Consider the following 27594-nt stretch of genomic DNA (forward strand, 5'->3'; position numbering starts at 1 on the left):
AGGACAATCTTGTCGTTCTTTGAAATGCTGGGATCCCCACATGTACAGCCTTCTCCCTACCTCACAATCCCTTGATTTCCAGGGCATGCAAAAGAGCTGAGAGCAACAGACATCTATACAGTCATACCTCGGGTTACAGACGCTTCAGGTTGCTTTTTTTTGGGTTACGGATGCGCGGGAAACCCGGAAGCACAGTGGTACCTCAGGTTAAGAACTTAATTCGTTCCGGAGGTCCGTACTTAACCTGAAACTGTTCTTAACCTGAAGCACCACTTTAGCTAATGGGGCCTCCCGCTGCCGCCGCGCTGCCAGAGCACGATTTCTCATCCTGAAGCAAAGTTCTTAACCCGGGGTACTATTTCTGGGTTAGCGGAGTCTGTAACCTGAAGCGTATGTAACCTGAGGTACCACTGTACTGGAATGGGTTACTTCCAGGTTTTGGCAGTCGTGCATGCGCAGAAGTGCCGAATCGCAACCCGCGCGTGCGCACACGTGGTGCTGCGGGTTTTGTGAACGCTGCGGGTTGTGAACGTGCTTCCTGCACAGATCACGTTCGCAACCCGAGTGTCCACTGTACACTTCTGGCAAACAATAACACTAGCAAACCAAGACCAGCATTCTTTGTGCTGAAATACACAGCCTCCCCCAGGAAGCAGTTCAGAGCTGAGAGCCAATCCCTCCAAAAGGACAATGCACCAGCGCTGACCTCGGCCTTCCGTTCAGAGCGCCAGAACTCTGACATCTCTCTAATCCTCTCTCTTAGCAGCACACCAAACAGAGCAGAGCAAACAATCCTTCGCAAAACCACAAACCAAACACGCTCTGCTGCCAATGCAAGTCTTGTGCCGACCCGGACACTCCTTGTTGTTGATGTCATCACCTGAGAACAAGCCAATTGGGGTGGGTAGCAGAAAAATTATTGAGGTAATGGAAGGCAGCCAGGTAACACGAGTGGAGACCTTGCTTCCCTCACCTGAACACTCAGTTTAAAACGGAAATATACACGGCTATCTCGTTGGGCCTTCCAGAATCTGTTCATCTCCAAAACAAGAAGCAGGTCTGTTAGCATCTTATCCGAAATGAACAAGATATGGGCGTGTGGCGACATTCCCATCTACTTTGTCACCTGCATCTTAGATGTAGGGTCAGTATAGCTGCTGGTCTCCAACGCAAGCCACTCACAGTCATGAAAGATACAAACCACAATAGGAAGGGTGGAATTGCAAGCTAGGACACTAATATCAGAGGCCAGGAAGGTTAGCCTGGTTCCTTCCCACGCCATTCTCATAACATAGGAATTGGGTCTTGCAGTAAGCATGGAAAACGGACGAGAGGCCTTTTCACAACAATCTGAATAATGCCTTGTTCAGCAACGACTGAGCCGTTCTACCCCGTCGCTACATAAAACATGCAGCTGACTTCTTTGCCAGCCTGCTCAGCAATTTTAGAACAGTGAAGTATTTCCATCAGGCTTCAGAAGTTGGCTTCAGAGCTGCCCCACCCGAGCTGCTCTGGGGCAACGAGGACCAGCTTGTCAAGTGGACTTTGAAGATCACATCACTGATATTAAAATAGTGGCAGAGCCACACACCATACAGCGCACGTGACTTCACCCAAAGAATCCCTCATGGCAGAGCAATATTCCCAGCTCCCTTAACAAACTACCATTCCCAGGATTTTGTGATGTGCTTCAAGTGTCTGGTGTGTACTCAGTCTACACATGACGTCTGTGCAGAGGGCAGAGAAAGAGAATACTCCCATTCCTAGCATTCCTGGTGCAGTATGAACCTAAGTGTGTGTGGAAAAGGATATCCATTCAGGGATGGGTTGTGGCTTCTGAATTTAATTTAATTTTTTCTATTCTGGTTTTTTTCCCTTTCCCTTTTCCTTGGGTAACTGATTTTATTTTGGATTACCATTCACCGAATTCCTTGTAAAAGTGACTCATTTGTTGTTGTTGAGTCGTTTAGTCGTGTCCGACTCTTCGTGACCCCATGGACCAGAGCACGCCAGGCACTCCTGTCTTCCACTGCCTCCCACAGTTTGGTCAAACTCATGCTGGTAGCTTCAAGAACACTGTCCAACCATCTTGTCCTCTGTCGTCCCCTTCTCCTTGTGCCCTCCATCTTTCTCAACATCAGGGTCTTTTCCAGTGAGTCTTCTCTTCTCATGAGGTGGCCAAAGTATTGGAGCCTCAGCTTCAGGATCTGTCCTTCCAGTGAGCACTCAGGGCTGATTTCCTTCAGAATGGATACGTTTGATCTTCTTGCAGTCCATGGGACTCTCAAGAGTCTCCTCCAGCACCATAATTCAAAAGCATCAATTCTTCGGCGATCAGCCTTCTCATAAATTCGTACATTTTGTCGTACAATTCGTACAAAGTGACTCATAAATTCATACAAAAATGAATTGTTAAGCACTGAAAAGTAGATGAGCACCATTGTTGTTTTTTTTACTGAGTGCACATACTGTTGCAGAGAAAGGAAGGAATATTTAGGGCAGGGATGTCCAAAGTTCGGCTGCTGCTCCACTTGCAGAGCAGATTGTGCGGTAAGTGGAGACAGGAGAGAGGGGGGGGAAGCCCTTTGCACAAAGGGAACTCTGCTTGCGGGCCCTTGGACTGTTGCAGCAGCTTCTCGTTGGCTTTGTGCCTGTAGCCTAACACAGCAAAGCCTATCCAGCTGTATCAGAGAGTAGCATCCAGCAGTGTTTTTGTGCAATAGCTTCTGGGCAGGAGCTGTCCACCTAAGCAGTGAAGACTTGAGACTTCAGCAGCCATAATCCTGACAGATTCACAGAGATTTTTAACTATTAACTCACCTCAGTGGCACTTCTTAGAACCTTAGAATTCTAGAGTTGGAAGGGACCACGACAGTCATCTAGTCCAACCCTCTGCAATGCAGGAATCTTTTTGCCCAACACAGAGCTCAAACCCACAACCTAGAGATTGAGAGTCTCTTGCTCTACCGACTGCGCTATCCTGCAGAAGGAGATGCAGGGGTGAGAGCTTGCCCTATGGGTAGAAGTGACAGGTTATGGTGCTGAAGGGAATTCCTGAGCGAGATTCTGCCCATCTTTTCCTAGAAGGGCATGTGCCCACAAGCCAAAGCAGCCTGACAAAAATGCATTCAGGTGCCAAACCCAGTCAGCCCCCCAAAAACAGCTCCGTCTTTAGTAAGGACGTAACCAGAAGCAAGCTTTATTTTCACAGCCTGGTTTGTTTTTTAAAAAAATACCAGTTCTCAGGGAGGGACATGTTGTATTTCTCAGTGGAGCATATTTCAGGCTGCTCACAAGAGCACACCCAACAAGGAACTGTAGCTAATCAGAGTTATCTGATTCATATACCTGCATGACACGTTTTCAAGTATGCATTTGTCCTAATTCACATAGCAGCTGTATGCTTATATATACATAAGCATACTGAATATGTATTATTTATTGTTGTTGCAGCTGCTACAATATTTATTATATTTATATTGTATTTTATTGCCTACACTTCACCCTAAGGTCTGAGGGCAGGTTGCAAAAAATTAGTGCAGTGTGTGAACTGTGCCTCTGAGATACTGTGGGAAGTTGCTGTGCATGCATAGCTGACAAGTTGATTTCTGTCCACTCTTTACTGCCCTTACAAACCTTTTACTGCCTGCACAGTGCATGATAAGCTGGCACCCATAATTGCAGCTCCCACTCTGCCCCCTGGTGCTCTTAACACGATCTGTGTCGGTCGCTGTGAGAGGCAAGCAGAAAGCAAAGTTTGCAGTTAGTTCGACAGAGTACACTGGGAAAGTACTGGTGGGCTAGGACATCCTGGTTTAGCTTGGAAATATTGATTGCCAGATTAAGTAGGGAATTAATCTTATCCACAGTGCCGTAGCAGAACTATTTAGCATGCAAGGAAAGATTCAGAAGCATATACAGGAGGGGAGGTAATCTACAGAGGAATGAAAAAGCAACATCTGGGACTTCCGGGTTAGCGCCATCGGCGAATGGCGGAGTTCCTCCGATCGGGGGAACGGGCTCCGTGGAAATTGGGTCCGCCCACCGCGGCGGGGACCCACTAGAAATCCCAGGCGGAGGGAGCCTGGGAACGTGGGGTTCGGCAGAGCACCAGGAGCGCCTCCCCTACTCGCGGGGAACCCCAATTTGGGGCTCCGGAGCAAAGTGGGGTGAGCAGCGTGGTGCTGCGAACTGATTGCTATTTTCACGGAGGGAAGCCGCACAGCCATCGCCGGAGAGCGCTGACTTTTTCCTGTTGACAATTGGACTCTAAACAAGTACCCGTGAGTAAAAACAGAAAATTGGATCAAGAAATACTTGAATTAGGCTCCGAAGCAGGAAGGTTCAAAACAGGAAGTCCGCCTCCCGCTTTTTGTAAATAGACTGAAGCAAAAACCTTACAATCTAATAGCCTGGAAAGTTGTCTTAAAGGTTGGAATTTCCTGCATTTACAACTAATAAAACCCCCTTGGAAGCAGGTGAAAAGGGGGGGGGGGAATCTGACTGTTTAAGCCTGCAGGAGAGGGAGTAAAGGAAAATAAGTTTCCATCATCTCAAACCTGGGAACGGGGTGTCAGGACAGAAATTGCCGGAGACGTCCATTGATTGTACGTGGAGCATTTTGACAGATAGTTAAAAAAGAGAACCAAACTGACTTCAATGCTGCCTTCTGCATTTTAAAGAAACAAAGTATTTGAAAATTGAAAATTGAAAGTAACTTTCTTTTGTTGGACATGTTTCAAAAAGATGGATACAAATAGAAATCGTGTCCCCTAGAGGGAGCTTGTCAATTTGTTGCTGCAGTTTACTTGGAGACCTCACAGCTGCGAGATTGGGATCGTGGGACCAGCCGTTTGACCTTGAATAGAAATGTGTGGGGAGGAAGTTTTGGTGTCTGCTTTTTGCAAGACAAATGCTTTGCTGGAGCAGTTGCATGAGAAGACGGGTTTGATGAAGGAGAAGTTGGACTTGATGACTGCTGTAGCCAGTGAATATGGATTAACAGGAAACATAGAAATTATGCAGCAACCAACTCAGGAAATTGGTTCGACTGGGCAAGTGCAAGGGCAGAGGAAGATGGAGGAGGCTGCGATCGCACCCCAAGCAACACAAATGGAGAGATCCGAAGCCCTGCAGGAGCATAAGCCACTGTTTTGGAAGATTGAATTTGGAGTGGGCCTGGGAGAGCCTGGAGTTAAGGAGGCTCTTAACTTTGGGGGGACTTGGAAATATGCTGACAACTATTTTTTGGATAGTTACTTTTTGGATTACAATGATGATGGCGGGGAGTGGGACTGTGGGGAATGGGCTAGTCTGATGAAGGAAGATGGATATAACTATCGGTTGGAATCCCCCAGAGACCTACTCCTCAAGGAGAAAGGGAAGAAATTAAGAAAGAAACCAACAAAAGATAAGGAAAAGTGTAAGCATAAACAAGAAGAAGAAAATCTGCAGAAGAGGCATAGAAGAGACTTAAGGGCCTCGGACATAAGATCACCAGGTTGATGGACTGGATGGAATGGACAGTAAGGACTGACATAACCCGAGACCAGGAAGAAGGGACGTTGGATAATTTTTTTTAAAAAAAGCCTATAAAAGGAAAATTTTCTTTTTATTTTTGGAATTAGTGTAAACCTAATGAAATATTAGGGAAAATGTTGGAATGGAATTATCTGGCTTTAGTAGAAAGGATATAAGGAGTTATGCATAAATATGTTTTAAATTTTGAACATTAAGGTTTTCTTTTTATGGTAAGACAAGGTTAAATAAATCAAGGTAAATTGAATAACAGAATATGTCAAAAGATGGAAAGGATTTGTTGAGTTAACTAATAGGTTAGACTATCTAAATAAGAATTGAGAAAGACGGAAAGAATTTGCTGAAATAACGAATTAAATTAGAATACAAAAAGGGAGGTGTGAGGAGGTCAAAGAATTAAGCAAATGAAAAGATGTAATATGGGATTTGTCTTTTTTTCTTTTTTTTTCTTTTTTGTTGTTGTGATGTATTTGTTCCTTTTTTTCTTATTTTTTGTCCTTTTTCTTGTACTTTTGAAACTCTGAATAAATAATATTTTTTTTTTAAAAAGCAACATCTGGGTTTTCACAACTTTCCCCTTAGGCAGAATGGAGCCAGCTATCATTCCATTCTACCTGGTGCAGTCCACTGAGTTTATAGATCAGTAAAGGAACTTAAGTCTGAGACAGTGAGAGGATGCAAAAGCTGCAAAAGCTGCCATCCAAAAATGGGGTCATTTGGTGCATGGGACAGATTTATGCCCCTAACCCAATGGTGTTGTTGAGTGCTCTCTTTTTACACTCTCCCATTTTATCAATAGGGACGTGGATGGTGCTGTGGGTTAAACCACAGAGCCTAGGACTTGCCGATCAGAAGGTCAGCGGTTCGAATCCCTGCGATGGGGTGAGCTCCCGTTGCTCAGTCCCTGTTCCTGCCAACCTAGCAGTTTGAAAGCACGTCAAAGTGCAAGTAGATAAATAGGTACCGCTCCGGCGGGAAGGTAAACGGCGTTTCCGTGCACTGCTCTGGTTTGCCAGAAGTGGCTTAGTCATGCTGGCCACATGACCCAGAAGCTGTACGCCGGCTCCCTCGGCCAATAAAGCGAGATGAGCGCCACAACCCCAGAGTCGGCCACGACTGGACCTAATGGTCAGGGGTCCCTTTACCTTTATGTTATCAGTGATTCCCAGGATGACACAGATCTCCATGGGAAGATCCTGTTATGCAAATTGCAAAGAGATGTTCTACGCCCTCGAATGCCCTACGCACTCAAGTGTCCTTGCAATGAAGGCCCTCCCCACATACCACAATAAGGAGCATTTTGCTAGCTAGACAGAAGTGCTGGAAGAAGACAGGACATGGCAGTCAATAGGTGAGATTTTTGGCAGCTGGGTCCCAAAACAAAGGTAAGATCTTTAGTGCAATCCTGCCCTCGGAAATAAGGTTCGCCAAGTTTGATGGCACTTGCTTCCAAGGTAAGTGTGTACACTTTGCATCCTAAATCAATGACGGAGCAAAGAGTTTTGGAGCCATGGAGCCAAGTGTAGGAAGGCTCACCAAGATCTTATCTGCCCTGCGCATTTCCTTTGTCTCCTGGAGGCAAGGCTTGGGCTCCGTGCTGCGCAGTTGCCAAGTGCGAGTTCACTTCCTCGCGGAATGTCGAAAAGCAACTTTCCTCGCACAGCTCAAGAAACAGCTTCCAAATTGTGATGAAGGAGGGTGGCTTAGCATATCCCGCTGCTGTCAGCTTTGTGGCGCTGCATGCTCTAGGGTCTGGGGCAGGGCTCCCTGGCGCCTTTCCATGGGTGTACACAATAAAGGTTTTGCTGTGGGTTTTGTGAACATCCATCAAGTTCTGGTATTGATGGTTTCTGTCAGACCTGTTTTGAGAGGCCGGCAGGCACTGTCACAATGCAATGAACGAGGTAAATAAATATGGTCTGTGGAGGCCGTAATATAACATTGCTGTAGATATTTTGCTTTGAACAGCCCAGTGTGTAACACATTTTGATAATGACCTGTTGCAAATACAGCTGGTGGCATCAGAAGAACTTCCTTTTTGAGCAAAAACGAGGACAATGCTACAGTTCTGGAAGACTGATTGTGTGGGCCTCTTCCCACATAATAAGATGGAAGACAAGTAGTACCTGGTCCTTGTCAATCTGTAAACAGGACACAGCCAGTTTTCCTGATAAGACAGGGTGATTCCAGAAGGATGCTACCCAATCATTGCTCTTCGGCTGTAAGCAACAAGCAGAATCGCAATTGACTTCCCACACTATTAGGCATACAGCTCTTTCCCTATGCATATATTCCATTATGCTCCACCAATACTAGTGGACGTGATACAGCTGCTGTGGGTGGGCCATATCAACCTCAGCACACATTCATTATAACATTTGCTGTGGTTTTGATATGAGCTGTGACATGAGAGGAGATGAACCCAGCACATTATCATTCCAACATTTGTGGCAGGCGCCATTTTATGACTCTATAAAAAGGCACAGAATTTTAATTATATCTGAAATGTTTTTCCAGCTTTCTTTTCTTTAATGACATAGAGAAGCATCACATTACAACACCATAATAACGTTAATTTCTGTATTATGTCTTATGGGACTATTGATTCCATTTTTTCCCTTTGAGCCTTTTAGCACTATAGAAACCTGTTTGGTGCTTGGTTCATCTATGGTGGGCTGATATCGTGCAATCGGGATTGTTTGGTGGCAAAGGACTTACAACCACATGCAATAGCTCTACACCTTAGGTGAACAGATTGGTTTGGCTATATCTGCCTCTTGAAGGTTATCCAAATTTACTTCTTGCCTTTTGCCTCACTCTTTCCAGGCAGAGGTCCACAATTTATGTCTGAGCTTTGTTGTTGCTGCTTCTGGGGCTGGGCAATATCTGGTTTTCAACATCATGTTGTATCACTAGCTAAACATTGTGATATACTGATATATCATGATGTCTGAAATAAGGAGGTAAGGAACAGCTGAGCCGGCAGAGTTAACAGGGGCTGTAAGAATCGGGAGAAGTATTGGCTGGTTTCAGTTTTTCTTGCATTGTGATTTTTGCATAGCACACACACACCATGATTCGTGATAAATTGCCAGGTCAAAAATTAAGAAACTGCTATCACGATATGGACATCAAACCCATTTTGGATGATACATTGATATATCGCCCAGCCCTAGTTGTTGCCCTGAGCTTTCCCTGAAAAACCCACTCTTTAACGCTGAATCGAAGCCCACGTCAATATGGGTTTTCTGCAGATTGACGTTTGTTCCAACTGAGTGTTAAAGAGCAGGTTTTCGCAGTGAAAGCTCCAGAGCAAAAAAAAAAAAAGGTGATTGGACACAGAGCTTTAAATTGCAGATTGTACCTGGAAAGCACGGAGGAAAGATAAGTGTGGATAAACCCTTGAAACTATGCATATATCTTTTAAAAAACAAGGGTTAGCAACCCTATGCAAATTGCTTCCCATTTTCCCTGTTCAGCATCAGGTCAATCTTTCTTTCATGGCCACACTAGTGCCCTGCATGTATATTGTGCTGTGGAATCTTTCAGTAATAGTTCTATTAAGGGAATGACATGGCTGTGCCTGGACAGGGGGCTTTGAAAGAGCCAGACTGCTTGCATTTGGGTGTAAGTTGCTTTTGCATTAGCTACCCTCTTCTTGACTTTTAGAAGGGGCGAGCGCCCCCTTGTGATTAGGCTCCGGAAGTAATACTGAACAGGACAAGGGGCTCATTTCACTTTGACCCATGTTACGCTGGGTGTTTCAGAGCATGTTTTTATCTCCACCAAAATTTATTGTCTCTAAAAACTGGCTTCTCTGAAAATTAAATAGTCTAGTGAAGATGGACCGCACCAGCCTAGAATGCAGTAAGTGCTATCTGTATATGTAAAGCACTCTCAATAAATTAGGGTTCTAAGCAAATTGGGCTACAGAAATGAGACAACTTGCAAAATGCAATATACATGAGTTACAACTCAACAGTATTATCAGCAGCTCTCCCTCTCATTTATTCTATTCTACAGTACAATACGCTTTCTGCTGAATACGCATGCCCAAAAATGGGCTGTAAACCCCATTGCATGTGATAGAATTGCAGCCTTATAGGACCAGTAATAAGCTGGAGACATAGCCACAAGACCAAGAATAACAAACTATGGGCTTACTCCATAATCATAAACAAAAGTTTGTTTGCAAGTTTGCTAATAAATTATTACTGTTTTGTGCATCCCGTTTTATTGGTTTGATATTTTTATAGAAGCAATAATACTCTGTTAGAGACAGAAACATCCCCTGTTTTATTCAAATGTGTAATTATTGCAGCAGAACAAGAACGAGAAGAAAGCCATTTGGAATTTGAATGTATGTTTTATGTTTTCATTTGAACTGAAACAAGTGAAAACACCCAGAGACTATCAAATTGGGAACAGCTTTAAATATGAAAATGCAAAGTCCAGTGTGACTTTTGCATAAAGTTGTGTTTTTAGAAAAGATACAACTTAACCTTTTAGGTGGCCCAAAATAGGAAGAGAATAACAATTAACCCCACTAAGAGCCAGATTTGACATGGCTCCTCCCCACCCCCTAGGAGGTTAAAAAATAAAAATAAAAAGTCACAGACTTCCCATGCTGAATTGCACTTAAGTTGGCACAATGAAAGTCAAGTAAATTGATTTATGTTCAGTATGTGTTTAGAGTTTGGGTACGCTTGGGAGTGGGGTGGAAAAAATGCTTCAGACCAGAGGGTTACAGAACTACCACTACTTGCCCTTCAGACTGTATTTCAAGACACAGCTAGTCCCTCCCAAGATTCCTTCTTGGCCTTCCTCGCTTCCTTTGGCAGCTGACGAAGCCATGTTAGCAGCACACATTCTTTCCCTCTCCCTGAAGCCCTGTGAGTTCATGCATTCTTTGCTCAAGAAGGAACAACCCCTTAACCAGCGAATGATGTTGGCAGTCCCAAGTGGGCTCTTCCCACTGCGGCCACCCACCTGCATGTTCTACAACAGCTTGAAGTAGCCATGTGATTCCTGGGTGTTCAGCTTGCAACTCACCCCATGTTTATATGTAGAAGCTAAAATCACCGGGACATGGAACACAATAAAAGAGAAGATGTGGAATCTCCAAAGATTGTAATTTATGGCTGCATCGCAGCACACACACACACGAAGCCACACACCTGTTTGTTCAACAGAACACCTGTATTAAGCAAATTCAAAAGTTGGGTAGAGCAAACGAGTTTGTTTCTGTTGCAGCAGTTGGAAGGCACTTATAAAATACAGTTTCAATTACTAAGCAGGCTACAGAGGTCTCTTTCTTGAAGCTTATCTCATGAGCACGATGTCTTATAGGCAATTTGTACACTTTTTTCATGTTCTCTGTAAGAGAATGCAAATAAAGGGAATGGCAAAGCATTAGTCATCTGCACTAAGCTACCTATAGAACCATAATTGACTTGTCGTGTGTTTGTGTACAGGGGGGGCGGAGAACAGCACTTAGTGTATTTCTCCTGCTACATTTCATCTGCACTAGAGTGCATGATAGACATTTGGGCTGGAAAGGGACAATTTTGAGCATGTAATTTCTCCAATTTTGTATATCAGTTATCAGCATGTAAAGTGCTTTGTACTTAGGAGATTTTACCCAATAATTGCTACAAAGTGTTTTATAACTAAGCAATTCGTTTACAAAAAAATAAAATAAATCAATTTGGTGTGCTAATCTGGTGACTGGAAAGGCAGTGTATTTTTTAAAAAGTAAATTTAAAGTGCTATTAATATTTAAATAAAAAATGTGTGAAAAAGCATTTTAGAGCAAATGAAAAAAATATATTTTTAACAACCACAATGACAAAATGGCACTAACAGAAAAAGTAGTTGTTTCGTTGTATACTGTGTTGGTATTATTTTAATGAGAAATAGTAAATACGTATATTGAATAAATAAATAATAATGAAGGTTTACAAAAGCAAATGCATCGCAATAAGCTCAGTGACCCAATGTGTCGCTGCAGTCATCAAATGGCATGTCTTTTTTCAAAAAGGAAAGCAGCCTTAAAGAGATCTAAACCTCTTGGAGACAGTGCTTCTTTTCCATTTTCCAAAACCAAGCCCAATTTTCTAAAGTCTGCAAAGAGACCCAAGAACCGGGGGTGGGTTGGAGAGACACAAGAGAATAACTGTTTGATTACAACATTATGTAGATGCTTCATAAACAGGGATTGAATAAAACCCCAGCTATTCCAAGGAATGTACCCAGTGTGGAAACAGCCAGACTCCCATCTCAAGAGAAAAAGAACATTTTCGCAAGGATCCTCATCTAGGTATTATTGTGGTAGGTTATAGGCCTCATAAGGAAACAAGGGAATGTTGAGGGATAAAAACTCACTTACCCAACTAACCTCAAGGAAATGAAACAGTAGAAAGATGATGGAACATTTTAAGTGCAGCGAAGGTGGCAGAAAAGAACCTGTTCTCCTACAGAGCCCATTCTGCTAACGTGTAGCTGAGGTTAAGTTCTATAAGCCTCACACTCTGCTCTGACATTAGGACCAGAGACAAGGGTGAGGTGAAACGGGATTTGCAGCCTCTTGTTGCTCCCCTCTGCCACACCCCCCTCTGTACCACTTCATGGGTGGGCCTGCTCTGGCCAGAGACATACTTATGCTGCAGCTAGAAGCCACGGCATGGAGGTGAACACAATTAAGTTTCCTCTGGGATGACTCCACATCTGGATCCACTGGCTGACATATTTGGAATAGAAAATTAATGACTTGGGAGCTCAAAGACCTACTACTTCCTTCCCAACGAAGAGCTTTTATGCTAGCAAGACGAAACGCTTTCCCCTCTGCAGTGACCACAGGTAGATACTTGCAAATTCCTTATCAAGCCCGCCTGTGTGTCTGTAATCAGGGAGTACCAGATTCACTGGACCATATTCTTTTGGACGGCCTTTTGCACAGCAGACTCCTCAAACAGATGCTGAGCAAGATATTGGATCTGCAACCCAAGGCTCTGAGAAAAAGCCAAATGAGGTTCCTCCTAGAGGATAGGGACAAGGACGTAACTGCCCCACTGGCTTCCTTTTTAATCTCCATCTTACCTGAAAGGGTTCTTAATGAATCATCCCTCTAGGGAATAGACAGGGTGAAGCAGAACAATCAAGTACCTTGATTGCCTCACTCCTGTCCCTTTTATATTTATCCTAGTGTTTTGAAATGTTTTAACTCGTAATGCCAATGAAGGTATTTGTATTTTATTGTATTGTTACCAAGTCACCATCCTGAGGTTCAAGGTGAGGAGTGTCACCTCCCTCCACTTTGTATCACTCGAAACCTGATCACTATAACTGTGTATCATAGGGTTGTGCAGCAAGGTGTTCAGGTGAAGTGGTACAGTGTTGGAAAGTTTAACCTCGCTCACCATCTGGGTAGCTGAGAATTTGCAACTGATGTTCTGCAAGACAAACAGTCCTTCATGAACCTAAGCACTGCAGTGCTGTAAATCAGTGGAGATCCTCCAGGTCCAATCACCCATCCCTCTTTTCACTGCTGTAGGATTTAATTTTTTCTCATGTTCCATTCCTATACGATGGTGTTATATGTAGGCAGCTCTTCTTATTCATTCTTCCAAGTATGCAGAAACCCCTCCCCTGCCTGTTAGTTGGCACAGGGCCACCAAGTTTGCTATTAAAATGACCTGGAAGCACCTTGTTTGTTTTTCAAGCTTTCCTTCCACCTGCAGTGTGGGGATTGACTTGATGGTTAAGATTCCCATGGACCTCCAAATCTCTTCTGTAGTGCATGTACACCATTTCTGAAACACTATAATTTGAATTGTGTATTTTGAACTGGGAATGTACACAGGGGAATGTACCAAGTGGTCTTTTGTCTCTTTCAGCGCCATGATTTTCTGAAGCTTCCCATCTACTTCTCAGAGAATGGTTAACTCTGGAGAGAGGATACTGACGTAAAGAGATGGTCCATTTAATCAAGTATGAAAGTTTTGAAGACTTCTTACCAATATCTTCAAAAGTATGAATTAGCTAAAAGCCCGGGTTGACTATCTGTAAACCTAAGACGTCTGCAGCCAGAATCAGTTAGTTTCTAGTTACCTGTTTGCAGCACAAAGCATACACTCATTTGCGTAAGTTTCTCCATCAGTCCCACAAACAGGATTAAAGTTCCTTGGGCATCCAGGTAGAGAATATAAGTCGCATCTGGGCTGAGAATGAACAGATTTACAGTACTGATGTTTACTCAAATTGTATTTTTTGAAATATTTATTCAGAGTAGCATTTCTTCAAGTCTCAAAAACCCCAATTTTCATGAAGCAAGCCTACACACAGAATCAGTTTACACAGATAAAGTAGCATGATAAAAATGTGTGGCTGTGAGGAGTGATAGGTATGGTGAAAGTTGAGTTCACAACTCCATCCACATATTGCATGAGTTCCATTAAATTCACATTTGACAACTTTGTAGGAATGCAATTATTGCAAACCTAACTCCACACCATGCATGCAGCTGGGGGCAGGGGCGGGCAAGGGGCTATCTGACAAGCTAGGTGGTACCCATAACTGCATGCTGAGCTTCGGTGTGGTTGAATCACTTGCATCAGTTTTCTAATTTGCATCAGTTTTGTACGTGTTAATTCATATGTCTGTTCCCTTCTGTTTCTTCATTAATGTGTTTTTAAAAGCTATACAAAAATTCATATATATTGATATACAGGTAACTTACAATTTACATGCATTTAGCTTGCGCAATTTCAACTTTATGTGGTTCAAATCACACAAATTAAATGTGCAGAAGGTGGAGAGCTTAAAAGCTCTTTTTGCACAGGGTTTTCCTGGTGCAGAAAACTTGCTTACTGGGCACTGGGAGGTTCTAGCAAAATCTTGTACGGCCCTGCAAGATCCCACAAGCCTTCCAGAGCCTTGGGGGGTGGGGTACAACCTGTTCAGCATGCTGGGTCCAGAAGGAAAGATTGCTCACACAGAGGCACTTCCAAGGAGGTGGTTTGACGTATATGTGCCATCCCCAGAACTTAACTCCTGCACAAGTTTTAAGTTATCTCTATTTAAGTACATTAAACATTATTTTTCTCTCAATGTGCATAGTTCAACTTCTAAATATATTTTATCCTAAAACACCTTTTAAGAAACCCACTTGGGGGTGTTTTTTGAGCAGGCGACTGTACTGAAAAATTAGCAAGCGTGAAATGCAGAGGATAATTTACGTTCCTATCCATGTTTTAGCCGAGGGATGTGAATTAGTTCCACTTATGAATGCAGACTGAACAAAATCCACCGCACCATATGTGTGTGTGTGTGTGTGTGTGTGTGTGTGAGAGAGAGAGAGAGAGAGAGAGAGAGAGAGAGACTACAACAACCTTCCTCAGTCTGCTGCCCTCCAGATGTTCCGGACGATAACATCCATCAGTCGATGAGAGTTGTCCAAAAATCATCTGGAGGGCAGCAGGTTGGGGAAGACGACACAAGAAGATGGGGATGGTGGGACACCGATGGGAGTCCTTCTTGTTACTCCCCACTTTCCCCGCTATCCCTAAACTTACCTCGGAGAGGCCTTCCCCAGAAGGAGGCATCAACAGGAGTCCTGAGGGAAAAGAGCAGCCACGGGTTATGAGAGCAGCACACCATTCCTACACCTGCCATGAACACACCTCTCTCCTCCTTCTCCCCTTCCCTAAACCCTGTTGCCAACTGATCCAGAAAACTGATCCAACCCCCCCCCCCCAAATTCTGGATCCACTACCCCACCATTTGCAAGAAGTAACACGAGCCATTTGCTCGCATGCATCGCAGCCAGTGCTGGATTTACGTATAAGCTAAACAAGCTATAGCTTAGGGCCCCACTCTCTTGGGGCCCCCAAAAAAATTCAAAGGAAAAAAAACCTGGATGTACATTTCCAAAATATAAGATAAAAAAACCAATAAAATGAAACCTACATACAGCAACGGTGTTTTGTGTTGTGTAGGCTCCTATGATGTAAGGCTAGTAAGCCTGCTAGCCTGCTCCCTAAAATATCACTGGTTTGCTCATTTCTATATACAGGGTGCCTACATTCTGCATGGACTGGTTGTAACAATTACTTTCATAAAATACATATTCTGTTATGTGCAAATGGCTTTAGATACATAAAGGTAAAGGGACCCTGATGATTAGGTTCAGTCGTGGCCGACTCTGGGGTTGCGGCACTCATCTCACTTTACTGGCCAAGGGAGCCGGCGTACAGCTTCCGGGTAATGGGGCCAGCATGACTAAGCCGCTTCTGACGAACCACGGAAACGCCATTTACCTTCCCGCCAGAGCGGTACCTATTTATCTACTTGCACTTTGACGTGCTTTCAAACTGCTAGGTGGGCAGGAGCAGGGACCGAGCAACGGGAGCTCACCCCGTCACGGGGATTCGAACTGCCGACCTTCTGATCAGCAAGTCCTAGGCTCTGTAGTTTAACCCACAGTGCCACCCGCGTCCCATTTTAGATACATATGATGTCCATAAATTAATATAGCATATATTCAACACAAAAAACAGCAGCAATTTGTTGTTGACAAAGGACAGCTGGACATATAAAGGACCCAATAATAATAATAATAATAATAATAATAATAATAATTATACCCCGCCCATCTGGCTGAGTTTCCCCAGCCACTCTGGGTGGCTTCCAATCAAGTGTTAAAAACAATACAGCATTAAATATTAAAAACTTCCCTAAACACGGCTGCCTTCGGATGTCTTTTAAAGAGAAGATAGCTGCTTATTTCCTTCAAACCTGAAGGGAGGGAGTTCCACAGGGCGGGTGCCACTACTTAGAAGGCCCTGTGCCTGGTTCCCTGTAACCTCACTTCTCGCAGTGAGGGAACCGCCAGAAGGCCCTCGGCGCTGGACCTCAGTGTCCGGGCTGAACGATGGGGGTGGAGATGCTCCTTCAGGTATACTGGACCGAGGCCGTTTATTGCTTTAAGGGTCAGCACCAACACTTTGAATTGTGCTCAGAAGCGTACTGGGAGCCAATGCAGATCTCTCAGGACAGGTGTTATGTGGTCCCGGTGGCCACTCCCAGTCACCAGTCACATTACCTCCAGCAGCTTAGGGCCTCATCAAACCTAAATCCGACCCTGCCCTGTTGCCAACTGATCTAGAAAACTAATCCACACCCCCCCCCCCAATTCTGGATCCAACCCCCCCCCCATTCTCAAGAAGGGGCACGAGCCGAGGCGTGCGCTGCCATTCGCTCACGTGCGCCGAAGCCCGACCTTTCCCAGAAGGTGCAGAGGAGCAGGGGCTGCTTGAAGAAGGTGGCAACCCAACCCTTCCCTGGTTACCGTGGCAACGCGGCCTCACTCCTCCTCCCCCCCCGCCCGCCCCGCCCCCAGTACCTCAAGAGTGTGTGTCTGTGAGGTGAAGGAGGGAAGGGGGCAGAGGGCGAGGGACACTCGCGGCGGGGGTACCTGCCACGAACCACCACAGCAGCAGCAGCGCCGGCGGCGGCGGGAAGCCCGACCGTCGCATCCCGGCGGCGGCGGCGGACGGACCGGAGGGACCACGGAGCTCCTCCCCCTCAAGGGCTTTGGCGGCTCCGCCTATAGCGCCCGCGAGAGAGGGGGAGGCCCCGCCCTCCGCCACGCCCCCTTCGCCTCGCGCCCCTCGGCTCGCTCGAGCAACTGACTGTCCACGTGACCTCCCCGAGCGCTGAGGCGGCCGGTTGGCAAAAGGGCCGTGAGGCGAGAGTGCGGCGGCGGCGGAGGGATCGCTGCTGGACTGTGGTGTTTTTCTCCCGCCTTTTTTTTTTTTAAATGAATAAAATATTTCAGTTAAACAAGATCAAGGAAAAAATAATAATGAAGTAAAACGTGCATTTAAAAAAAACAAACACAACACCCCTCCATTATAATTGTATACATACTTGTCTAATACAAATATAAATGAAAATATTATTCTAAGACGTATGCATTTATTTCAATATATAAATGCTTTTCAAATATGCCTACACACAATCTATAAGTTACCCGTTACCTTTTTTAAAAAAAATGAAAATATTTCAGTTAAACAAGATCAAGGGAAAAAAAGAAGTAAAACGTGCATTTTTTAAAAAACCACAACACCCCCCCTATAATTATATACATATTTGACTAATACAAATATAAATGAAAATATTATTCTAACACATACACATTTATTTATAACCTTTTAAATATATAAATGCTTTTTAAATATGCCTACACACAATCTATAAGCTACCCGTTCCTATGTTTCAATAGTTGTCACGACTTCTACTCGTTGAATAAAGGTGACTATATAGATTTATCTTCCCAGTGGATCAGTATCAGCAATATTTATCAAAAACTGCAGGATACGTTTGGATTGTGGCTTCGAACACTAGCAATTGGGAGCGCACCGGAGCTGGAATAAACTCTAAAAAATTACTAATTTTATTTCCTATTGCAAAGCACCTCAAAGCGGTTTAATGCGTACACAGCCTTACATAACAGAATCCATGGCAGTAACACAGAAGATGTTCAGAGACCCATGTTAGGGAAGTACATATTAGGGCTGGGTATGTTTTTTCTGGAAGAGACTGAGAAGAGATAAGCTAGCCGTCTTCAAATATCTCAAGGGCTGTCACATGGAAGATGGAGCTAGGTTGTCTTCTCCTGGACTGGACTGGAACTACAGTCATATCTTGGGTTGAAGTAGCTTCACGTTAAGCATTTTCGGGTTGCACTCTGCGGCAACCCGGACGTAACGGAGCGTGTTACTTCTGGGTTTCGCCACTCGCGCATGCGCAGACGCTCAAAATGATGTCACGCGCATGCACGGAAGTGGTGAATTACGACTTGCGCATGTGCAGACATGCGGATGCAGGTTCCGTTCGCTTCAGGATGTGAACGGGGCTCCGGAACGGATCCCCGTTCGCATCCAGAGGTACCACTGTAATGGATTCGAGTTACAAGTTACACTAGGAGGAACTTTCTGACAGTAGGAAGTGTTCGACAGTGGAATGGTTGCTCTCTTGGAGGTGGTGGACTCTCCTTCCTTGGAGGTCTGCAGCAAAGGATGGATGGCCAACCATCTGTCATGGATGCTCTAGTTGAAATTCCTGCATTGCAGGGGGCTGGACTAGATGACCCTCGGATCCCTTTCCAACGCTACAATTCTATGATTCTATGAATCCCTTCGATAGGCCAACTGGCTCCGTTAACTTCCTAGCACCAGGGATAGATATAAGATATATGTTCAGAAATACGGTAAAGGTTCACTATCTATGCTAGCATTCGATTGACGTTGGAGAGAAATTGAGTTGAGAAATAAGATTAAGGGTACATATTGATATGGGAATGTATTAGATAAAATGTAAAGAAATATACAATAATAAGAGTACATTCATTTGTAAAAAAGGAATATACAACATGGTTGACAGGAAGTCTGTAGTGTTGGTACATATATGATTTTGGAATAGTTTTTTGTCTTTTTTCTTTTTTCTTTAGGTATATAAAGTTTGTATATAAACTTTGTATACATGTTGAAATTTATATTATAATACACCATGTAATGTAATATGACAATGTATACACATGTAACACAAGAACGTTAAAAAAAACAAAACTTCCTAGCACCAATTGAGTAAGCACAAAACGGTGAAGCATTCGAGGGAAGAATAACACCAGAGGGGAATCCTGTCTCAGCTATTTGACAGCCGTAGCTCTCTATGGCTAGTAACACATTTTTCACCAAGACTAAAAGGGTCCTCAATATTGGCTCTGGTCAGCTGCTTGCTTCCACATGAGCCAATATAGGCAAAGAGCATATTGGTCTCAGCGGAGTTTCCATCTGAAAATTAGATCCTGTAACCGCCATGCAAAGTAGTTTTGCCTCAACTGACACTATTTGGGGCTTTATTGGGGCATGGGAATGACTTGTGTAGCAGCACTTATTTGGAACTGCATAGAAAGGAGTTTAGTGGAACAAGGGACAGTGCCAAGCTGATGCCGATGTAGCTCTTGTTCACTGAAATCATTCAGATTACTAGCATATGTGCAGTTTTGCTGTGCTGAAAATTGCACTGGACCGAAGGGGCATGTTCCTTACTATATAAATCCTGTAAAAGCTGTTAGGAATGTGTATGAATTGAGTCTCAGGTGTGCCTGATGTTATCTCCTCCCTATCTGAGGATTTATTTAGATACAACTTTATTAAAATATATTACAAAATATATTTAAAAAGCATCAAAGAACTGGTTGACTTAATTATGGCACATGCTTATTGGTACAAGTCCTTCCAGCAGAAAATGAACTTATTTGGAATTTCCAGTCTTGAGAATCTTACAGTCTGTGTCCATGTAAGATTTGTTTCTTATTTAAACACATTGTCTGCAGAAAAAAAGAGATAGAAATACTGTTCCTGATATGTCTGATATACCCTGTAGCTTTACATCACTAGCTAGAAAATTAACTTGTATTGTGTTCCAGCTCTTATCTATGTGCTAAAATGGTCCAGGATGCTCACTGTCCACCTTCCAATAAGCCATTCATCCCAGAGTAAAACGAAGCCTCTTTGCAAAAAGTCATCAGGGAATGCCTTGCAGATATTTTAGTTCTTTGGGCCTTTAATCTCAGCAAACGTAGACTTCCAGTCCTACATAAAGGCAGTTTTGTTTCTGTTTAAACGTAAAAAGAATCCAAATCATTTATCAAAATGCCGCCCAGAGTGGCTGGGGCAACCCAGTCAGATGTTGGGGGCGATGTACAAATATAATGATAATGATATAATGATAACAACAATAACAGCAGCAGCAACAGCTAAGGGATTTACTGTGATGTGAGCTTTCACAAACTAGAGTCCTGTTCATCAAATGCACGAAGTATTATCCTGGCTGGCATATAGGAAAGGTTTTTTAAACAGCTTGACCAAATGACCAGGAAATTCAAAAAGTACTGTTTGCAACAATTCAATGTAAAGCTTAAGGGCCAAACTACATGCCAGGATAAACATGCTTCATAAAGAGTGTATTTAAATGGGCCTCTTTTAATCCTGAAGAAAATACAACCCCGAGGCTCTGGTCTACATGGGGTTCTCTATGTGGGCTGGGATTCCACATCAGTTTTCAGCTTAAAATCCCCTCAAGTCAGCTCTTTTTGATCCCAAATCTCTTTGATCCTAAAGGGACTTATTTGCAGTAACTGGCACAGGGTTGGGGGTGGGAATAGGAGCTGTTTTTTGGCAAGAAAATGACAGCTTTCAGAATAGGGTCTGTATGGCCCATTTAAGCACACTTTTAGAAAGTCACGTTTATCTTAAATAGCAGTTTGACCCTAAGATAAGCAAAGTTACTATTCACAACCATAGGATTTGGCATACAGGACACCATTGTCTCCATCTTTGCCTAAAGAAGCGAAATAGATTTCCTGACAAGTTCTACTTCAGCAATTTCACGTTGCAATTTCCCCTTGAAATTCCTTTGTTGAAGAATAGGAACTTTCAGGGTAGCAGCAAAGTGCCCAAGGAGACGGAAATGTTCTTGCCCTAGTTTCTGAATGTTGCAATTTCTGGTTTTTATTCTGTATTCTTTTGTGCACCTGTTTCTTCTGCATGGAGTGCAGAGCAAGCATTGCTGGAATATATCACATACATATGCTGGAATATATCACATTGGAAGATGAACATGTGAATGAGGCCTATGTTTGCATCATAACATGTTGTTCCACCCCAGTGAGATTATTGAAAAGCATAAGCTTCACTGTCAAACATATATTTTACTCTTGGCATGGTGAGGCAGACCAACAATGCTTTAACAGCATCCCAAAATTTGATACCTGATCATGACATTTTGGGATACAGTTAAAGCACAGTTGATTATTTATCGTTTTATTTTAAACCACCAGTGGCGTTTGGCTTCAAACGCCAAAACATAATGTTGGCCACTAGAGGGCACATCAGCGTTAAAAAAAAATGCTGGTATGAGAATGATATTCTAACCTGGAACAAACTAGAGGAAGCAAAGGGACAGGTTGTTGTTGTTAAAAGAAAGGAGACATGCAGCCTGCATCACTTTGGCCAGACTGATTTTGCATGGTGGAGCAAGGGATCCTTTAGGTACAGTGCTGCTTTCCTTAGATTATTCATCCAGGGAATTCTCAAACTAGAAATATCATTCTCTTAGCTGTAGGCTCAGTAACTCCCAGACTAGATACTATAGCATATTAGTGTACGTACTACACTTGACACACACTTGATCTTAGCTAAAAGGCCGAGACAAAACGACCCAGATTGTCGCCAGATTCTGCGCACAGATCTGTAGGCGCAGACCATCCCCCGATTCAATCTAGTTTGTTAAGAAAATTCCCAAACTCGGATCCACGGGCGACTCTGAGTCATTTCTCTAAGGTAGTCTATCTTAGATCACTGCAGATGGTGACAGCAGTCACGAAATTAAAAGACGCCTGCTCCTTGGGAGAAAGGCGATGACAAACCTAGACAGCATCTTAAAAAGCAGAGACATCACCTTGCCAACAAAGGTCCATATAGTTAAAGCTATGGTTTTCCCAGTAGTGATGTATGGAAGTGAGAGCTGGACCGTAAAGAAGGCTGATCGCCAAAGAATTGATGCTTTTGAATTATGGTGCTGGAGGAGACTCTTGAGAGTCCCTTGGACTGCAAGAAGATCAAACCTATCCATTCTGAAGGAAATCAGCCCTGAGCGCTCACTGGAAGGACAGATCCTGAAGCTGAGGTTCCAATACTTTGGCCACCTCATAAGAAGACTCCCTGGAAAAGACCCTGATGTTGGGAAAGATGGAGGGCACAAGGAGAAGGGGATGACAGAGGACGAGATGGTTGGACAGTGTTCTCGAAGCTACCAGCATGAGTTTGACCAGACTGTGGGAGGCAGTGGAAGACAGGAGTGCCTGGTGTGCTCTGGTCCATGGGGTCACGAAGAGTCGGACACGACTAAATGACTAAACAACAACAACAAACTGCAGCAGAGGAGAACTGGCCTGTAGGGAAATGTTGAAGCAGCCTTCTCTTACCCATTGCGCCAGTCCTTCAACTGCACCCTCAATCCACATCTGCCCTGAACCACAATAAACAAAGAGAATATACTCTGTTCATCTTTAAAATAAGGTAAAGGTACCCCTGACCATTAGGTCCAGTCACGGACGCCTCTGGGGTTGTGCGCTCATCTCACTCTATAGGTCGAGGGAGCTGGCATTTGTCCACAGACAGCTTCCAGGTCATGTGGCCAGCATGACTAAGCCGCTTCTGGTGAACCAGAACAGTGCAAGGAAACGCCATTTACCTTCCCGCCAGAGTGGTACCTATTTATCTACTTGCACTTGACATGCTTTCGAACTGCTAGGTGGGCAGGAGCTGGGATTGAACAACAGGAGCTCACCCCATCGTGGGGATTCGAACCACCAACCTTCTGATCAGCAAGCCCTAGGCTCTGTGGTTTAGACCACAACGCCACCCGCGTCCCTTAAAATAACATACCCTCCAACATTTCCCTGATGAAAATAGGGACGTCCTATTAAACAACAACAACAACGATTTCACTATTTATACCCCACCCATCTGACTGGGTTGCCCCAGCTACTCTGGGCAGGTTCCAGTATATTTAAAAGAACATAATAAAACATTAAATATTTTTTTTAAAACTTCACTCTCCAGGACTGCCTTCAGATGGTTTGGGAACTGGATAACTCCATACCCTTTGACATTTCTCTGATGAAAATTGGGACGTCCTAAGGAAAAGTGGGGCATTCCAGGATCAAATAAAAAATGGACGGCTTCTGTACATCCCAGACTGTCCCTGGAAAATAGGGACACTTGGAGGGTCTGAAATAAAAAATTGCTCATTACCTGTCTTTGGCTGGTCATCAAACTCTCAACCAAACCTACCTCACAGGAATGTTGAATATGACATGGCTGCAAAATGAGACTTAATGTTTATATCTTAGGTATCAAAAGGATGCTTCTTTGTAATAAAGGGACATGTTTTTCTTCACCTCTCACCACACAAATTAGTACAGCTCCAAGGCTTCAACCAATCTTTGCATGTTTCAGATGCAGAAGTCCTGTGTGTTCAATTGAGCTCAGGTTAGCATGCACAGCTCATTGATTCCTACAAAGAGAGAGGAAGTGTTTGCTTCTCAGGATACCAATTTAAGCCCTGCAGCACCTGACACTAGCTTGTGCAGGGGAAGATCCTAGCTGATGGCCCCTTTGGTGTTTCTGTACATACTGTACTTATTTAGGGCAACAGCTAATCAGCTTTGCAAAGCCCATCAGTCATAGGATATACACTGTCCTCTTTCCTCCCACAGCACTGGCCATGAGTCACATTATCCAGATGACTGGGAATAAGTTAGAGAGCAGTATCTTATTCACTGCAGACACACATTTCCCCCTCTTACTGACACTTAATTTATCTCATTATTAATCTGCGGAGCCTTCTAGGCATGAGAGAGAGAGAGAGAGAAACACAGCGGCTCTTTTTCTGAAATTTCTCATTCCCAGCTGACCGCTTTCGGTGCTGACTTTGGTCTTTTGTGAGACATTAAAAATAGAAATGCGTAAAGAGATTTAAGCACACAGCATGAATGAATACCAGGGTCTGACTTCAGCACAGGGGAGATGGGCTTCAAGGAGAGAGCAACAACGAAACCAAACCACCCTGCATAGGATGTATCGTTAACTTTAGCAAGCAAAAACAACATCGTATAGGCGGGTAGCAGGCTCCAATGCATTTCAAACTGGGTGATTCTGTATCTCTGTTCTGCTGCTTCTAGTTGTTGAGCAGCAGCTGTACCATGTGAGAAAACACCTTCTTAAGTTCTAGCATAGCTCCCCACCCTGCAGAGAGCCTATTGGTTCCTAGGGCAACCAGATGAAAAAGAAGGCACAACTCCAGCATCACGAACAGTTGCGCTGTAATGCAAGACACACCTATGCACAGCTACTAAAGCTGCAAAAGCATTTTGCCTCTGTACACACTATTGGCTCCGACAGTCATGGCCCATATATAAATAGTTTCAGGCCAGGCTTGGGCCATTGCTTGAGCAGCAATTCATGCGGCATTATGTGCCACCTCTTGCTAGACCAGGGTTTCCCACACTTGTGTCTCCAGCTGTTTTTGGACTACAATTCCCATCATTCCTGACCACTGGTCCTGCTAGCTATGGATGATGGGAGTTGTAGTCTAAAAAAACAGCTGGAGACCCAATCTTTGGAAACCCTGTGCTAGACTTTGGTTCTAACCTATGGCACCCTTTGCTTTCCCTTTTGATGGATTACCTGGCACCTGACCTTCTTGAATGCCTCTTGTCTTCTGTAGTGACATTTAAAGCATACTCAATGCACATTTAAAACACATAATGCTGCCCAAAGTGGGAACTGCCATTTCACCCTTACAGAGCTACAGTTTAAAGCACCCTTAACAAAGTACAGGTCCCAGGGTTATTCAGGAGAAGCCACACACTTGAAATGTGTGTTGAATGGAGTGGCTCCGCCCTTCGTTCCAGACCCTGCCTCAATGAACTCTACCCTAGGGGATTCACATTGTTAATGTACCATGCAGTTGTGCCCTAAGTCCCTTGGACATTCTGCTGCCTTAGTCAAATGAAGCACAGATGAGCTCCTTTGTAATTAGAAAACGGGCTAATTTCTTACCCAGCTCTACCAGACAGATAGCAGCCTGTCCTTTCCTCTGGCAGGGTAGAGTCAGGGTTGCAATGGGGGAGCACATTGCCAAGTACATTTGAGTTAGATCCTCTCCTGCCCCCAAGTCATTTGTGTTCTGGAAGGATTTTTATCCCCTGACCATGAGATGTCGTTTGTAGATGTGTTTGACCCAAGCAAGCATGGTAACGTACTTCAGAGGCAATTAATTACAGGCATGCTAGAATAAATAAGAACAGAGGATTAGATTTTAATATGGTTGGATCACCCTCACTCCAATCTCATGTGTACATATACACAGCGATAGCCAAACATTTTCTATTAAAAGCATCGCCATTTGCTTCCTAGGTACTAGATTAGAATTCTGTTATTAGGGGAAATCAATTAGCAGTTTGAACAGCAACAAAATCCCTCTGTGCACAAATGGAGGCTCAAGTTTGTGTTTACATGCACAGATTGAAAGCAAACATTGCCCCCACCAACACCTCACTGAACTATATACAGTAGTTAAAAACTTACTGCTGCATAACTGGGTGGGTTTTAGCGGCTTTCATAATTATACGAGTGCAAGGTGTAGCAGAAGAGGAGGAGGAGGAGTTTGGATTTGATATCCCGCTTTATCACTACCCGAAGGAGTCTCAAAGCGGCTAACAATCTCCTTTCCCTTCTTCCCCCACAACAAACACTCTGTGAGGTGAGTGGGGCTGAGAGACTTCAGAGAAGTGTGACTAGTCCAAGGTCACCCAGCAGTTGAATGTGGAGGAGCGGAGATGCGAACCCAGTTCATCAGATTACGAGTCCACTGCTCTTAACCACTACACCACACTGGCTCTGACTAGGCACCAACTGCTCTGACGCCAACCCTGTAGGGTAGCCTGGTAGCAAAGGATGTCCTACCTGGTTTCTCTCTCTCTGCTGCCACCACCCACTTATGTGTCACTTGGTGCATAGGGTCCCCATTGCCTTAGGACGGTCACTCCATGAGTTGGGAAATAGCTGGCTGAATTTCAAATATCCTGCCGGGCAACTTCAGCCCATCTCTCCCAGGCCCTTTAACAACCACTTAAAGGTAAAGGGACCCCTGACCATTAGGTCCAGTCGTGGCCGACTCTGGGGTTGTGGCGCTCATCTCGCTTTATTGGCCGAGGGAGCCGGCATTCAGCTTCCGGGTCATGTGGCCAGCATGACTAAGCCGCTTCTGGCGAACCAGAGCAGCGCATGGAAACGCCGTTTACCTTCCCGCCAGAGCGGTACCTATTTATCTACTTGCACTTTGACGTGCTTTCGAACTGCTAGGTGAGCAGGAGCTGGGACCGAGCAACGGGAGCTCACCCCGTCGCGGGGATTCGAACCACCAACCTTCTGATTGGCAAGCCCTAGGCTCTGTGGTTTAACCCACAGCGCCACCCGCGTCCACTAATGGAGTCCAAACAAGGGGGTGGGATTTCACACACCCCCCCCCTCCCGTGGAATCTGCCCCAGCCATTCTGTTGCTGGGACCCACACCCAGGCAGCCCCGATCCTCTCCCCTTAAGAACAAAATATAAATTATATAATACACCAATAAAACAGTATAAACTAAACAAAAAACTAAAATGAAAATAATCTCCAGCCCCAACTAAACATCTATCCCACCCCAATATAGCAAAAAGCAAAACAAAAACAAAAAAAACCCCAACATTTCAGACACTAGAGATTAAAACTATTTTAAAACATTTAAAAACATTTTTGATTGCTGCGATCTTTCCTCCACACTCACAGCAGCAGCAGCAGTGTCCAAATAGCCTCCTGGAGCCTTTTGGCTGTTCAGGCAAATGTGGGCTCCATCCCGTAGACTAAGATGGATTAAATCTCTAGACCGTGTTTACACATCAGCAAGCACTGCTGGACCAGAAGTATTTGAACAACAAACTTGGGTGTGTGTGCAGAAATCAATATACAAGTTTGACTTCTCTGCTGTTTTGGAACATTACTGGAGACATACAAAAATACTTTCCCAAAATACTCCAAATGCATGGAAACAACTCTTGAAAGTTCCATGTGAAAGAAGAAATATGTAACCCAGTTACAGAACCTCTTTTGAAAACAATTTTCTGAATGACTCAGAGGAAAGAATTGGAGCTTCCCTGAGGAAAGAAATTATTTCTACCCCCCTCCTCTGCTGAGTTGGATTATTCACCACACTGAAGTACGTCACTAGGATCGAGAAGTTTCTTCTGACTGGGATTCGTCTTAACTTTTATACTTTCTGAAGAATTTCCATAGCTTGACTTACTGACTTTTCCCACAGAGTATTCATGAAATACAGAGTATTCAGGAAATTCCTCTGACCAGGATCCTGGAAAAAAGAAAACTT

At 44.1% G+C, this 27594-nt stretch overlaps 1 protein-coding gene across 1 annotated transcript; it reads right to left on the reverse strand.

The window, feature by feature from the left end:
• Positions 1-10658: 10658 nt before the first annotated feature.
• Positions 10659-22592, reverse strand: SPINK2 (serine peptidase inhibitor Kazal type 2; the record flags this gene model as incomplete). Its single annotated transcript, XM_083592468.1, has 5 exons — positions 10659-10914; positions 13648-13757; positions 15111-15151; positions 17012-17341; positions 22589-22592. 5 exons carry the CDS (start codon positions 22590-22592, stop codon positions 10866-10868), a joined length of 534 nt encoding a protein of 177 aa, XP_083448594.1. The 3' UTR covers positions 10659-10865.
• Positions 22593-27594: the final 5002 nt, after the last annotated feature.

The sequence above is a fragment of the Podarcis filfolensis genome, assembly GCF_964270895.1.
Source record: "Podarcis filfolensis genome assembly, chromosome: 17".
Classification (NCBI taxonomy): Eukaryota; Metazoa; Chordata; class Lepidosauria; order Squamata; family Lacertidae; genus Podarcis; species Podarcis filfolensis.